Consider the following 16,569-nt stretch of genomic DNA (forward strand, 5'->3'; position numbering starts at 1 on the left):
TGTGCAGAGACATTCTGATCCCGTAGATGCAGCTGCACACGAGCAGGGTCCAGTGAATGGGGTTTCCTGTTTCCTTTGGCTGCCTCCCATAACTCTGGGGGTCCCCTCTGTTTCTGCGCTCAGGTCGACCCCATGTTCCAGAAGACGGCAGCCTCGTTTGACGAGTGTAGCACAGCAGGTGTGTTTCTCTCCACCCTCCACTGCCCAGACTACAGGAGCGAGCTGCTCTTCCCCGCCGACATCCAGACCCTCTCCAGCGGGGAGCCTCCCGAGCTGCCGGATTTGGGCTGGGTGGAAATGACCGACTTAAAAGGTGAGTCCAGTGCCGGCTCTTACCAGAGCAGTTCAGTCATCAGAGAGGTTTCTGTATATAACCATGGCTAGCAAGCCCACTCTGCTCTTGTGTTGCTTATTTACCCAGAAGGTTCCTCTGGAAAGACAAAGTGGGCTCTTTTTTTTTCAGGAGAAACTCACTTTTGGCTTCTCTGCAGCATGGAGTCTTGAACAGTAGTAGCCAGTGCTCATGGCTTATGTGTCCTAAGGCCTTCTGGTGCCCTGTGGGCCGCTGGTTCTCTGGAGGATGAGAGTTTGGACTTGGGAAAGGGGCTGTAAGAGACTTGCTGCACCAGAGGCCTTGTGTTCACGTGTTATTAACCCAGGGGACCCTGAGGAGAAAAGGGCTGTATGAACTGTCTTCAGAATCCCCCATGGTGGTCTGAGAACAGATCTGTCCTGCCGTCAGTCCCCTATACTGGCTTAGCAGTGGTTTCCGCAGCCCCCTGCCGCCCATCCAGCCTGTCCCCTCCCACTGCTGGGGGTCCTCTGAGGATGTGGTGGGCAGTGTGAAGGCCAGGCACTAGCGTGGGACAATTTTGTGGTACATGGAATTTATCCTCCCCTCTGCAGGACCACACCGATATTATGGTGCACATCCTCCTCCTGTCCTTGTCTAGAATTTGCTAAGAATTACTGGTTAGTACTAACAGTTGTCCAGGGGTGTGCACTCAAATGGGGCTCTAATCCTGTGAGGTGCGTAATCTGTACCTAGTTTGGTCGTTGTTCAGTCACTAAGTCATGTTCAACTCCTTTGGGACCCCACGAGCTGCAGCCTGTCAGGCTTCTCTGTTCATGGAATTCTCCAGGCAAGAATACTGGAATGGGTAGCCATTCCCTTCTCCAGGGGTCTTCCCGACCCAGGGAGCAAACCAACGTCTTCTGCATTGCAGGCAGATTCCTTACCTCTGAGCCATTAAGGAAGCCCGTACCAAGTTTATTTTGGGCTACAGTAAGTGCCACTGCACAATTGTCTGTGCAGTTAGTACGCTTTAAGGATGGGTTTTTGGTTTCCCAGCTCCAGCATGGGACACAGAGTCCATTCCAGAGTCAAAAAGTCTGTGCTTCAGGCTTCTGCTCTGGTGTTTTCCCGATTCATGGAACACCAGTGTGGAGCCTACCTCTGGCACTGGTGTGAGCCTGAGCACACGTCCTCTCCTGGGAGAGCGGTCAGCACACAGGTGGGTGGCCGGCCAGCCTCTGTCCGAGGACAGGAGGTGGCTGCACCGTGGCTGTGCCTCCCCCTCCATGGGGCTGCTCCCTGTCCGAGGACAGGAGGTGGCTGCGCCTCCCCCTCCCCGCGGCTGCTCCATCATCTCCAGGGGCTGAGGCACGTCTCCAGCTTGCTCTGATCCTTCTTTGTGATCTTCCTGTCCTCCCAGCGGCCCTGCAGCAGTGTGCGGAAGATCGCCAAATCTGCCCTTCCCTGGCCGGCTTCCAGTTCACTAAATGGGACAGTGAAGCACATAATGAGGTGTGGTCAATTTCTGGACTTCTAAGGGCCCTGGGCATTTCTCCAGCAGCTCGTGGTTTCAGTGAGATGGCCTGAGATGAGTTCTGCCCAGTGGGAACCAAAACTGTGGCATCATTTTGATTTAGTTGGCAGTAGTACAGAAAGTGTTTGCTTTGGCTCCTCTGTAGGGACTGAACACTGGGGCAGGGCTGGGAGTGGGGCTGTGCGCTGCCCTCTGCAGGCCCGTTAAACAGCTGGGAGTACCGTGTGGGGATCAGCTTCGTGTTTCTTCCTGTCTTCCCCCCAGGGGAAGGCAGTCCTTCCATTCCTGGGTGCACAGTCTTATCAGATTTACTCTCAAACATGGCTGTCCCAGTGGCCTCTGGTCTCAGGCTGCTGTCAAGCTCAAGGAATTTCCTGCTCTTCAGAGTTGAGTCCCTTGGCACAGAGTTTCCTGAGAAATTGTCATGTGTGAAGTTTTCCTCTATTTTTAGCCTGGCCCCCTTTAGTCTACTTACTACAACCTCCAAAATAAATGGTCTCCATGGAAAACTGTTTAAACATGGGGTTAAAGGATGCAGATTCCAGTTTTGTGTTTTACAAAATGTGCCTGATCACAATCCAGCTCCATCCTGTGCGCACAATATAAACTTCCTCAGCGCTCTGCTGTTGAGAGAACGCTGGCTCCGCGGAGGCGGGCGTGGGGAGGAAGGCACCTCCAGTGGGGCAGTCTCCCCGCAGTGGCAGGGTGGTGATGGGAGTGGGCTGGTGATGGGGATGTGGGGGACTGGGGAGCTCTCTGTCTCTTCCAGTCAGTGTCGGCCCTGGTGGACAAGTTTAAGAAGAAGGATCAGGTGTTTGACCTTGATGCTGAGGTGGAGGACAGTGACTGCGAGGACTTCCCCAACGGGCCCCTGGAGGATGACTTCGATGCCAATGATGAAGCAGACCAGACTGAAGCTGGGGATCGCACCGAGCTCAGGAGCTGGAAGGAGCCCTGCCAGGTTCAAAGCTGCCAGTAAGGCGCTCAGGGCCTCGGGAAGTGTTCCCATAGCAGTTCTCCCAGACGTCCTGCTGGGACAGTCCGATTTTGTCTCTGTGGTCTGCTAGGCTGGTGTGTCTTGTTACGCAGGCTGAGCCATTCTGACTCACGATGGAATCAATCTGCCTTGGAATACCGGCTCAGCCACTTGCTGGTCATAAGCCTGACATTTCAGGAGTCGATAAGCATGAGACTACGACATAAAAAGCTGGGCTATAGTAGCTCCTTTAGTGGCGGCTGTCATCACCACTTCCATTTTGGTAGCACGGACTGTGCTGCCTTTCAAGCCCCTGGACGTGGTCTGGCTTTTGGCTGAATCACTCCATCTCAGTTGTAGGCAGAAAACAGGCTTATGTATTGATAACTGAGAAAACGTGGGCCCGACCTAAAGGGCAGAGGGGTCTGAGCAGAGTTGGTTATCAGATTGGTAGACTGGGGATGAGCAAAGCAAGGAAAACTAAGGCAGCAGGTAAAATTGAGCATATGAGATTGAGGAGATGGTAGAATTGGTCTCTGATAATTTAGATTTTTGATTACTCTAGTAAGCGTCATAGGAAAATCTGGACTTGCTTTATCTTTATTATGTGTACTTACTAGATTAGGTTATGTTAATTTTGAGTGTGATCTGGAAGCAGGATCCCACAGTCCTGCTGTGTGAGGGCCTCTAACGGTCTTAAATGGGCCTGGGTATACCAGATTCCATGAGACTAGAACAGACAGACCTTCTGATGGCCCTGTGCCCATAGCAGCAGTTTGGCAAGTCGGGTCAGGGACAGCCCAGCTGGTTCAGAGTGGGTGAAACTGTACAAGTTGTCCAGCGTAATTCCCACCAAGGCAAAATTCCTTCAAGAGCCTTACTGAGTGTCCAGGCTGAGAGTGCTTTCTGGACTCACTTTGTTTGCCCGCATGGGGAATGATGAGGTCGACAGTGCCTCTTCAAATCTGAGAAGTCAGGGGGCTGTGTGGACTTCAAGGAAAAATTACCTCTGCCCCCCAGACCCTTTAGAAACCGCCTCTCCTGGCGTGTGCTATTACCAACCTGTGGTTTTGTCCCTGTTCCCATCCTGTCTTCCGAGAAGTGAGCACTGGTAGGCAGATTGATGGGATGAGCTCTTTTAATGTCATTTTCAAAGGTCAGGGAAGAGCTGTCACTGTGTAAACAGTGAGGTGGCATCTGGGGAACTGAGGTAGCAGGGTTTTCCTCACTTCCGTTGTTATAACCATATAACCCATAGATGGTTATTTTGAACACATCTTGAACAAAAGTCTCCATTTCTCGCCCCAGTTGGACAGAATAAAAGTTTAGACTCCATCCTGCCAAGTGCCTGCGTTAGGGGCACAGGGCTTAGGTTCTAGTCCAGGGTCTCGTCTGCCTTGAAATGCCTGCCCCTGGTCTGGTGCTGGCCTTTCCTGGGAGCTCAGCAAGTGTGTGAACTGAACTAGACCCGACCCTGCCGCGGATGGCTGGGAGATGTGGGGCAAGCGGCCTCATCTTTGGGGTCTTTGTTTTCTCACCTGTAAAGTGAGTGATTGGGACCTGATGATAATATTAATAGTATTGTAGTATCTGATGTTTCCTGAGCTCCTGATTATTCTGATTGTGCCAGATACTCTGCCGGGTTCCTTACCTGCATATTTGACATAATTTATATAATATGTAAAAGTAATGTCTTAATCCTTACAACAACCCTATAGGTCCTGTTACCCCATTTTACAGGTGAGGAAACGGGTTCAGAGAGGGTAAATAAAGGTGGAGCTGGGGAGTTACCCAGCACCCTTGACCAATCTGGCCGTATGTGATGACCTATAGGTGGAAGGCTCCACCCCGGGGCACTAACTCAGGAGTATCTAAGGCCAGGAATGCCTCATAACTTGCCCAGAGCTGCTGGGGCTTGTGCAGTACGCAGGGCTGAAAACACAGTACTGAACTGCAGGGTCTTTAAGAGCTTCTCTAGTTCAAGGTGGGGTGGAGCGATGCCGAATTAGAAACACCAGTGCTTGCAGGAAGCCCTGTGTGACTGGTCCCTGGATGGCAGCCCTTTGACCACCGTGCACGTCGTACATTAGTGAGGAGGTGACCGAGAAAGCGCTTCGTGACCTAGGGCTGCTCAGTTGCCCTCCGTCTTCTGCAGCTGCGGGGCCGTGTACGCTCTCTGATCTCCTGGGTGCGTGCGCTCACTGTGGTTAAAGGCCTCGCCCGTGGTCCAGCCCAGACCACAGCCTGCTCTGTGCTCGAAAGACTGAGGCCTTCTGCTGCATGCTGGCTGAGGTGCTAGGAGACGGTTGAGAGGAAACCTTCAACCTGCAGGTGTTCGTGCAGCACGACTGAGCTGGTGCTAAATTGAAGGAAGGACTGTGGTTGTGGTAGGCTGGGGTGGGGGTAGGAGAAATAAACACTTCCTCCAAAGGGGATGAGAGAAGCCTGACAGAGGGGTAGACTGGATCAGGCTGGTTGTTGAGTGGGGGAGTCAGGTGCCTGCCACATAGCACTGTGTTGTATTGAAAGAATTATTAAAAGCCTCCAGGGCCTCATCCAGTTCTGGCCCTCAGAAGAAGTCCGACTCTCAGAAGATAGGAGTCAAGCTCTTTATAGCTTTACCTCTAAGTTCCCAACAAACTGCCAGCTCAGCTGCCAGCATTTTGACAGACGAGGACCCGAGAATTTGAGTGGGGATGCTCCCAAAGCCACCTTCTCTCTTGCCCTGGGAGAAATACAGCAGAGTGCAGTGCAGTTATTACTTAACATAGGAAGGCAGTTACAGACTAGAAGTGGGGATTTTTTAGTGTATTTTAATTTTAAAAATTGTTTTCATTACACCTTAAATGTACAGGTACAGTTTACTGGATAAAATTTTAAAAAAAGATTCCATAGATGAAAGCAAAGTCCTTTTAAAGCTTTTATCTTATACCATAAGGTTTGATATAAAGGGGATTTATAGGTACGGCTCAGTACAGGTGAAAAGGTCGTCATTGTCTTTACCTTTAGAGGGCAGTACAGCAGCGCTAACAGGCTTTCTGACCTGGCAGGGCCTGTGGGTGAAACCTACCCGACACGTTTTAGTTACCTTGCAGAAAGGGCGAAACACCAGTCCAAAACTGCCATGCTGGATGGGCCAGTTAGACCCTTCATACACAGCAAGAAATACAATGTAGATGGTTTAACAGATAGGTTATTGTCCCCCAGTCATGTGGGAGACATAAATTAGTTGTTTTCACTTTCAGTAGGAACTACAGCAGTGTTAGCGGAGCCCTCGTTTATGGGAAGATGGTGAGCAAGAACTGTGACAGTCGTGTCATGTGGCCGGAAGCCTTGGGTGTGGAAAGACCCTGAGGCTGGGCTTCAGGGAATGGTGTCCAGTCCCCAGCTCTGGCATTTTACTAGCCATGTAGTCTTATACAAAAACTCAGTTTCTTTCTGTTTTCTTATCTCTCAAGTGGGTAAACTTGGATTTTATGAAGCACTTTGAAATATCCGAAGTACTTGCATAGATATGATCGTGTTGTTACAAAATGAAGAGAAGCAAAAGCACTGACTGAGTAAACTAAAGGATTACTAGTCATGTGTTTCGGAGAAGGCAATGGCAGCCCACTCCAGTACTGTTGCCCGGAAAATCCCATGGATGGAGGAGCCTGGTAGGCTGCAGTCCATGGGGTCGCTAAGAGTCGGACACGACTAAGCGACTTCACTTTCACTTTTCACTTTCACGCATTGGAGAAGGAAATGGCAACCCACTCCAGTGTTCTTGCCTGGAGAATCCCAGGGACGGGGGAGCCTGGTGGGCTGACGTCTATGGGGTCGCACAGAGTCGGACACGACTGAAGCGACTTAGCAGTAGCAGCAGTGATGTGTTTATGTTGGGCTTACTCTTAGCAGTGTTGCTCATTTGTGGAAAAGTAGTGTCTTCAGCTGGGTTGTATTCTGCTTTATGTGTAAATACACGATTGTATTGTCTACATCGACACACATATGACTGTACATATAAAAATGGATCTTATGCATTGCAGAGACGAAGTGATTCCCCTCGGGGACGGAGACATTTGGACCTTGTGTCCCCTTCTGTCCATGAAACCTGGAGAGTATTCCTACTTTAGCCCCCGTACTATGTCGATGTGGGCTGGCCCGGATCACTGGCGCTTTAGACCTCGACTTAAACGTATGTACTTCTAGACAGAACTGTTAAGAAGAGAAAGTGCAGATACCCAGCCAGTCTGCCTTTCAGCTCAGGATGGGAAAATGCCCATCAGTCTTGTACCTCCCAACAAGCTGTAGGAAATACACAAGATAAGCAGCCTCCTGGTTGGACAGGCAGTTGACCTGGCCCGGGATGAGGGATCAGTTAAGACTGAAGCCTCTAAGTGGGAGGGTCTGGAGGTGCCGAGTGAGTGACTGCATGGGTGCACGCTGCAGCCCCCTGAGGGCTCCGCCAGCACTGTGACTTTTGCATTCTCTCTTTGAAAAGAAGTGATTAATTAGCGTACCTTTTATTGAGTTTTCTCAGCAGAAACAGAGATCGTAAGGATAGATATTGGGTATAAGATTTGCCTTTCCTAGTGCTGCTCCGACGCTCCGATACAAGTGCACTCTCGCGGTCAGTAGGGCTGTCAGGCAGAGTCGCAGGATGGGCAAATGAATGGCCCCGAGAGGCGAGCAGTGCTGACAGGTGACTTCGTTTCTGCAGGTGACACTGCTTCACAATCAGAGCACAGAAAGAAGAGCTCAAAGGACTTTAAAATTGACTTTGACGATGATATTGACTTTGATGTACATTTTCGAAAAACAAAGGTTTGTGCTAGATTTATTATTCTTTGTGCTTTCACAAATTCTTTGCACTCCTCTTCCCCTTTCATCTGTGCTTTTTAAGAATTCATATAAATTTAACTCTTAGAGTAAATGGATAGTTTCATTCTCCCTCAGTCCCTGAAGGAATTGAAAGAGTCCCAGACTCAGTGGCAGAGAGACTCACAATGAATAATGTCTCACAGAATCACTCCTTTACACAGAAAGGGGAAGACTGTTGCAGCTGTATGTATATAGACCATTTTTATTAAAGATGCATAAAAACTACTCTTCTTTTTCTTTAAAATCAATAGGCTGTTACTGTTCTGACCAAGTTCACATTGGAGAACCAGAATTGGAGAGCCACCACCCTTCCTACAGATTTCCAGTATGAGACGGAAAATCTGGTCCAGCTGCATCTCAAACCAGGCACCAGGGTAAAGCTGCTCTTTGGTTCCCTGAGGTCATGCTGTCGTTGCACCCCTTCTTAGCATCAGAGGTATCAGTGGCCAGTAGTGTGACCGTTGGTGCCTCTGAGGAGGAGCGTGTGAGGTGGGACTCGTCTGAGCCCAAGGCAGTTGCCAGGAGATGGCGTGGGGAGGGCAGAGCTGGAGGGTAATGCTGGCAGGACAGATGAAGTGCCTCACCTGCCTCGAACGCCGGACACTCTGGCCTACCTCCTCACGGGCAAGGGGGATGAACAGCGCTTTGTCCAGGTTTTACATGGCGTTGGTTACTCCTTGATTCTTTGATTCTCATTAGAGTTGTGGATTCAGAAGCCAGGTGCTCTCTCCAGCTCTCACAGCCTCCCCACAATCACGCCATACGCTCAAGCCTCCTGTGATGTGCGGGGGGTGCAGCTGCCAGTCCTCGGGCCCCCAGTGCTGCACAGCCTGCCTGCATTCCTTCCATGCCTATTCAGACGAGCGCTCTGGCTGCGCCGGTGTGCACCGCAGTCGCTGTTCGCTTCATTTGCCCGTGGCCCCCGGTGATGCTAAGCAGCAAGCCTGCACTCCTGTTGCCGGGGTAACCAGGCAGTGGGTCGTGCTCAGTCCCTTTTACCCGGACCCTCTGCTCATTTGCATTCCTGGTTGTTTTCATCTTTGCTGTCAAGTCTACAAACAGTTGATAGTTTCCTCTGCCTTATTTTACCTGTCTCTCCACAAGTCTTAATGATACATATACAGTTCCCTGAATTCACTCATATTGCACATTCTGTTCTTATAATTTAACACTGGTCATTTTCTTTCTAATCAGTACTGTTCAGTTAACAGAAATGCTCTTAAAAATGTGGAAAGAATGAATATGTTATATGTCAGTTAAACCTCAATTTAAAATAATGCAGAAGGAGAGACAGTCGCAGTAGCAGAAGCAGCCACGGCCACAGTCAGTGTCAGACACGCAGCTGTTTGCTCGAGTCAGAAACCAGAGCCCTGAGGTGGAGGGGCAGAGCCAGGCTGCTGGGGGGCGGAAGGAAGACAGCGAGACACCCCACCAAACTGACCCAGCCTCAGCCGCTTTCCTAGCCACAAGCCACAAGCCACCTCCTCCTCTCTCAAGCCATATGAACATTGAAGGGTGTGGCTTAGGTGGTAATTTGCATTTTCAGATGTGAAAATGGTTAAAACAAGGTCATTGCATCACTGCACTCCAGGAATTGTCTTTTTTGTATTTTGTGTGTTTTTTCCCATCATTGTTTCTTAGAGAGGAAAGAATTCTTGCTTCTGATTATCCACAGGAACAAATTTCCCTTCATGTTTATCAGGGCAGGCAGGCAGAAGCCCAGGATTCCTCACCTCTTCTTTCCAGGAGAGCAACACTAGAAAAGTGACTATTAAATAGCAGAAAGTAGACACCAAATGATTATTAAGCAAAGACCCAATCTGGATAAAGACTATACAGGTCAACCACCCATTCTCTTTAATATCTTAAAGAGCGATGTTAATAGCAGCCAGTGAATACATGAGGGGTCTCACATACCCTTCCTGAAACATTTCTAATAGACTATGGACAATTTAGAGTGTGTCGAGAGTATTCCACACAGGGAGGGATTTAGAAATCATCATATGAAGAAAAGTGGGAGAAAGTGGGTAATTCTTAATAAAAATCTGTTGTTTATTTTTGGATTTGTATTATAAAAACATTGAGGTTTGGGGGCTACTTTTGGAGTATATAATTATATTATGTTATACTGAAATATTCAGTGTGCTTCTGTAAACTGTACACACCTTTAATCTCATGTCCTCCACCCCAGAGACACACCCTAGATGAAGATCAGTGCCCTAAAGGCCTGAAAATCTGGAGGGCTGTGGTGGACAGGCACTCCCAGGAGAGGAGGCAGACTTGTTCTGTGAGACCCCTCGAAGGTGGTTCTTGGCCCTTGGGTGTGGTGCAGAAAGGAGGGCTGCTGGGGAGCAGTCACGGCCCAGGAGTGGGACTGGCTGCCTGAGAGTTACAACAGGGAGTGAGTGTTCTGTCAAAACTAGTCAATAAGCAGCCTCAAGTAGACTTCGTTTCAGATAGGCGTAGGTGGTTTTGTTTTTAGTGAAGGAACATGTTTTCAAATAAATTTGTGGGCAGACCTAATTGTGGCTTGGCTGCTTCTGCGTCTTTGGGATAGCTGGCAGCTAGGAGCCCCGCTGCCCTGGGCTTTCTCTAGAGTGGAGTTGGGTGGTGAGTTAGAAGTGGACTGGGTGAGGTGATTTTCCAGGACCCTAATGCTCTGGGATGTGCATTGTTGGAACTAAGGTCATCTCCCCAGCCTAGTCTGCTGCTACTGTTAAGTCGCTTCAGTCGTGTCCGACTCTGCGATCCCATAGACGGAAGCCCACCAGGCTCCCCCGTCCCTGGGATTCTCCAGGCAAGAGTACTGGAGTGGGTTTCCATTTCCTTCTCCAATGCATGAAAGTGAAAAGTGAAAGGGAAGTCTCTCAGTCGTGTCCGACTCTTAGCGACCCCATGGACTGCAGCCTACCAGGCTCCTCCGTCCATGGGATTTTCCAGGCAAGAGTACTGGAGTGGGGTGCCATTGCCTTCTCCGAAGGCTAGCCTAGTCTACTAGCTGCTTTTCTAGAAATTGCTCTCTGAAGCTGTACTTTGCTCCATTCAGTTACTGAAGGTGGCCCAAGGTCAGAAGGCAGGGACCGAGCATTGTGAAGAAATTGGAAACTACGATTACAACAACCCTAACGACACCTCCAACTTCTGCCCTGGGTTACAGGTAAGCAGGGGCAAGCATTCTGTCCTCTTTTCGGCAGGGTCTCTGCCTCCCTTGTCTTTTCCTGTAGGCAGAAGGCTGCAGGACATTCTGATCCGGTAGGGGTCTGTGTGTGCTTGCCCTGCCCCAAGCCTCAGAACTGAGCAGAGCCGGGGAGCAGCCGGACCTCGGCCTGCCTCACGCTGAGCTCTGCACGCAGGAGAAAAGCGGACATAGTCCAGTCAACGTGTGGATGGAGTGTTCATCCTGTACAAAGCACTTAGCTTGGCTATTTTCAGATTTCAAAGGAAAAGAAACGCTCTTCCCACTCAGGAACTAAAGTTTTGGGTGGGGAGACAAAACGCATAGACGTGTGATGCCAGTGTGTTCTAACGGGGAAAAGGTATATGGAGTGGATCTCAGGAGACCACGTTATAGCCCTGATTGTGGTTCACACATTGTGAACTTGTACAAACTGCTCCCCCGCTTTAGATCTTGCTTAGACTAGATAATCTCAGAATCCCTTCTGTGACTCTGTGAATGAGATAGCCTGACAGAGGGGGAGATATTAGATCCCATGTGTTCCTGAGAATGAGGAGAGGAGAAAGAATAGAAGAACAGTTTATTTACTGTACTTTCTTTCTTGGAAGAGAGTTAGCTTTTTATATTATATTTTTATTTATAGTTTTTTATATTATATTTATTATATTTTATATTATTTTTTATATTTTTATTTATATATTACTTTTTATTTATATTTTAGTGAAAATCTAGTTGGCCACTTGACCAGTGCTCCTCAAACTTAGTGTACGTAAGAATCACTGGGAGAGCCTATTAAAAAACCACCTCCTAGGCCCCACCCAGAGATCTGGTCTGTTTCTGCTGGGCTCAGTCCAAGAATGTCTTTGTCACCAGCTCCCAGCAGGACCCCTGCCGCTGGCCAGCTGGCAGGTCACGTCTCTGGGGTTTCAGGAATGCTTTCTGTAAAAGGAGATCCTAAACTGTTTAGAGACAAAGGACGCTGTGGTGATGACCGTGTTCCTTTGAACTCTCACTGCAGAGGTCTTAGTTAACAGATGCCTCCCTAGTACCGTCTTTGCACAACAGGAAGATGACTAGAGGACCTCGAAGCCCATGACCTCTCAGGTGCTCTGTTCTTGCTGGGTATGGGATCTGTTGCAAAGCTGTTTCTGAGCCCCTCACACAGCTCTGCCTAACTTGAAGAGCTATTTCCTTGCCCAGGCCGCTGACAGCGATTATGAAGAGTCTGATGACTTATTTGAGGGACCAGGTGGAACCCTTGGCCATTCTGACCATCCACCTGCGACCACACAAGACAGCAACGAGGCATCTGAGGCCCACGGGTTGGACATCACCACTTACAGGGAGTCAAATCTGGTAGCTGAGCCTCAGAAGGTAAAGACGAAGCCAGGAGTTACAGCCGATGTTTGCCTGAGAGCTGCTTAATTTGCCTCTTATATGAGAATCGTATTAGTCTGAGCTTGATTTTTTTTTTTTTTTCCTTCTTGACTTTAACCCGTTACTCTCTAAGTGGCTGATTCTTAAATAAGGCTGTAGAGAATGGGCTGATACCGATTATGTTTGTGTGGAACCAGCCATCTCTCCAAAGATTGTGGTAAACCATATGACTAGGGAGAAGCCTGCTGTGCACGCGCAGTACGCGAGTGAAGCCTGCAGAAAGAGAAGTGGGCTGGGTAAGGGCAGGTGTAGCTTTGGAAAATCTAGACCAGATTCAACTCATATAAAGTTAACATGTATCAAGCATCTATTCCATACCAAAATGGCAGGCTTGGTGCTTTTATATATATTTGATTCACTTTTCTCTTTTACACTGCAATTCCAGGGTACCCTTAATGAAGACTGTACTTGATCAAAAAGAAATTATCAGTAGATTGAAACGAGGGACTCTATTTTAATACGTCCAAAGAAAGCTCAAACTTGGTAGTGTAAACTAGGTTTATTCATTATTTCATCTCCAGACTTTTTCAAAGAGCTGATGGTAAATGCTTCTTCTGCTTAGTTTTACTTGTCACATACCGTTCTCAGGTAAATAAAATTGAAATTCAGTATGCCAAGACTGCCAAAAAGATGGACATGAAGAAGCTGAAGCAGAGCATGTGGAGTCTGCTGACGGAGACCCCCAAGCAGGCAGATGCAGAGGTAACGGGTTCCTCTCTCTGGTGCTCGGCACCGAGGCGGGCGCGGCTCGTGTCTGTGCGCCAGCTTCAGTAGCGCCAACCTGAAAAGCAGTTGTTCAGCAATACAAGGACGACATCAGACCTCCGAAACGGAAGTGGACCAAGTGTGTGAACCGGCGGGTCACACGGAAGGTGGTACAGATGGATCTTTTTTCTTCCAAATGCACCAAAGACATTGTTTCGGTTTCATTCCAACGTAGGCTTTCCTTTTTCGAGTTCCAGCTTCATAGGTTTACGTTGCTGTCAAAAAGTAAACTGGGCCCATTCTGATCCCGGAGTGTCCTTTCCTCTGTCAGGTAAACCACAGTGAGGATGGAGAAGCAGGACCCCTTGAGGAGGGGCCTGACAAGAAACTCAGCAGTCTCACAAAGGACCTGCAGAAGAGGTGTGTGCGTGCCGCAGACGGCCCTGCCCCCCGCCTCAGCGCTCCTCACCCCTGCCCTCCTCACCCCTCCCCTCCTCACCCCTCCCGCTCCTCCCCAAGTTGTTGGTGTAACAGAGCCCCCCTCCACACAGGACATGCCATTTTCACACTTCTTGCGGTTTTTCCATTCCTTCTCTGCATTGATAAATGAGTTAAGGTAGCCCACCTTTAAAAAAGGCATTTTTCTGTACCAGTGGCTGGAATAGAACAGGAAATATTTCCAAATAAGAAACTGGAAAAACCTGCTTCTAAAAGGCATCTGAAATATTTCTTTGTTTCCCATTAGTTTATTCACTAGGCATGTGTATTCATACTTGATGAAAGCGCCTTTGTTCCTGGAGTTGCAGTGACAGCTAAATACTTCCTGGCCTTTCTCTTTCACAGCCTGCCTCCCCTTATGGCTCAGAACCTCTCCATACCTCTGGCCTTTGCGTGCCTCCTACATTTAGCCAATGAGAAGGTAGGTAGACCTGGTAAGCATGGACTATTACAGCCTGCCTACAGGAGCTTTTTATGGGATAACTTAAGTGCAGTGACTTACATAGTACCTACCTTCAACCCAGAGCATTAACCAGATACTGAAAAATTGCTGAGAAAAAAGGCCAACATGTATGAGTAGAGATGAAAATTATGAGGAGGATCCCAGTGGGAAAATTTTAGATGTTGAAGTTGTGATCTGTCGGTTCCCAACTTGAAAACACGTAAGGTGCTTTTACATCACTGGGCGTCAAAGGCCAGATCCTTCCAATGTGAAAGTCAGGACAGGTGGGCACCATGGTGGAGAAAAGGGGAGCGAGGAGGCAGCGAGGAGGCAGCAAGTAGACAGACGCTGAAGGAGAGCTGACTGAGCGGAGTCAGTGGGGCAGTCACTGCGGAGCTGGCCGGACCTATCTTCCCAGTGGACGCTTCCAGGAGGCAGGCGCCCCAGCGAAGCAGCCGGCAAGCCCGGGCACTTGGTGCTGCCTGAAGCGTGGTGTCCTCTCGTGTGCCCAGGACACGGCTGGGCTGTAGCACAAGCCGCGATCTTCACCAGGGCTGGAGCTAGACGCCTTCATGGTGTCACTGCCAGCTTCCCTCGTGGACGTCGGTGCTGTGGGCTCCCCCTTGGGTGTGTTCTCCCAGCCCAGCCAGGCCCCCGAAACACAGTGCCACCCCCGAAGCTCAGAAGCACCCTGAGTCCAGATTCTTAAGGTGTGAGTGACTCCACCACTGAGCCAGCTGGAGGGTCAGCGCTGGCTAGGGCCTCGTGTCTGCTTGAGAGCGAGGCTTCATTACCCTCCCTCGACTCCCAGGCGGCCGGGGCCGGGCAGACAGTGCTGGGAAGCGCAAGCAACTGCAGGCTTCACTGGGTCCGCATGCTCTGCCACCACTTCGCCCGCAGCAGCAGAGACAGCTTTGCTTGCTTTGCTATGATCAGATTTCTCCAAGGGGCCCTGGAGTGCTCAGCATTGGAAGAATCAGGAGGTGTTCCCAGACCAGCACCTGCTGGGCTGGCCTTTGGACTGTTTGAGGAGATCTCACTGGCAGCACTGGCTGACAGCTACCAGATAATCCCCAGGGATCCACGGTGACTCAGAGCTTAAGCGCCACCAAGACAGGTCTCACACCACACCTAGTGCCAGAGCGTGGCGCTGGTGCGGTCCGCCTCCTCCCAGCCTCTCATCCCATCTGGGCTCGTCACCAGCCCCTGGTCACGAGCTGCCCCTCGGCCGTCATGGGGGAGGCGAGGTGTGTGCTCTCCATCTTTCGCAGGGGAAGGTGTGCCAACACACCTGCCTACCTCCAGTGCCTGGAAAGGGGTGTGTGGTCCGGGTACAGTTAGGCCTCCGTGTGCCAAGGGGCTGCTGACAGCTGTTTAGCCCTGGGGGGACAGCTGCCTAGGGTTGGTGGAAGATCCATGAGGTGGGAGGGTCCAAGAGGAAGTGGGAGGCAGAAAAAGGCCTGTGCAGAGATGGGAGAGAGAGAGCGGTGTCAGGGCATCACCCAGGGGGAGGTTTCGGGCAGGGCAGGAAGGCCACGTATGGATGGGGCTGACGTGCCTGTGCCGTGGCCCCTGGTGGGCTCCCTGTCGCTTCCCCCAGTCTCCCAGCTCAGCCGTTGGTCCTTTACAGAGATTGTCGCAGGAGCCAGGCTTGCATTTTGCTTTCCTTCCAGCAGTCGACAGAGCTTTGGAGCCAGCTTTTTCATGCAGGTTACAGTCGCTGTTGACAGTGTCACTTAAAAGCACGGGGACAAGCCTGGTTCTTTGTGGTTACCACCTTGTTACCTCCAAGTTTGGTTTCTGGTTCCTGTATCTTCTGTGCAGTAGCGTTCACCTGTGTTTGATCTTCCTTCAGAATCTGAAGCTGGAAGGAACCAAGGATCTTTCGGATGTTCTGGTGTGGCAGGAGGACTGAGCTCGTGGGGCGCTCCTCACTCCCAGTGACCAGGATGCCCACACTTGGGGCTGAGATGCCAGGGGTTCGAGGCGAGGCTGCCGTGACTGCCTTCTCCCAGCGCACCTTCTCCCCTTCACTGTCTGCGAACCAGCTCCCTGACCAACTCTGTCCTTGATCGAAATTTTCTGTTCTGTGGTGACCACCTAGGAGGGAAGAGAGGGCAAGGATACCGTCCCTGATTACGGAAACAGTGTCCACTCTTCGTACCCATGTAGTTTGTCTCCTCCATTGCTCTGTTCTCCATACTTTATTCTTGTAGAAAAGAATTCCCCAGTAGGACTTGTCCTTTAATAGCTACCAAAACCTTGTATATAAAGCATATATACACCATATATATGCTCATGAATGTGTATATAAGCTTAAAAATAAAATCCTTTGATAATTTGTTTTACAAACTAGCTGAATGCCCACTACATAAGTATCAGACCTGGTTTTAACACTTGTTTGGTATCAGGCAGGAAATCCTTAAGGGCTGAGGTGATCTGTCTTGTAGAATAGGGGTTTCAAGATTGGGTCCATTGAGGGGCTTCCCTGGGGGTCCAGTGGTTAAGAATCCACCTTGCAGCGTAAGGGACACTGGTTCAATTCCTGGTCCGGGAAGATCCCACATGCCGCAGGGCACTAAGCCTGTGCACCACAACTGCTGAGCTCCCAACCACAGCTGCAGCCTGCACACCCAGAGCCATG

The 16,569-nt window shown here is 50.0% G+C and overlaps 1 protein-coding gene across 2 annotated transcripts in view; it reads left to right on the forward strand.

The window, feature by feature from the left end:
• The window catches only part of NCAPH (non-SMC condensin I complex subunit H), a 33,442-nt gene extending 17,164 nt beyond the window's left edge, over nt 1–16,278 (forward strand). For both annotated transcript variants that reach the window (XM_005212294.4, NM_001034213.2), the window contains 12 exon segments: nt 124–313; nt 1,716–1,807; nt 2,599–2,804; nt 6,834–6,982; nt 7,508–7,611; nt 7,920–8,042; nt 10,715–10,825; nt 12,044–12,217; nt 12,869–12,982; nt 13,317–13,405; nt 13,829–13,904; nt 15,781–16,278. In XM_005212294.4, coding sequence (XP_005212351.1) covers nt 124–313; nt 1,716–1,807; nt 2,599–2,804; nt 6,834–6,982; nt 7,508–7,611; nt 7,920–8,042; nt 10,715–10,825; nt 12,044–12,217; nt 12,869–12,982; nt 13,317–13,405; nt 13,829–13,904; nt 15,781–15,840 — 1,488 coding nt within the window. In that variant the 3' untranslated portion in view covers nt 15,841–16,278.
• The last annotated feature ends 291 nt before the right edge of the window (nt 16,279–16,569 follow it).

This window comes from Bos taurus, chromosome 11, assembly GCF_002263795.3.
Source record: "Bos taurus isolate L1 Dominette 01449 registration number 42190680 breed Hereford chromosome 11, ARS-UCD2.0, whole genome shotgun sequence".
Classification (NCBI taxonomy): Eukaryota; Metazoa; Chordata; class Mammalia; order Artiodactyla; family Bovidae; genus Bos; species Bos taurus.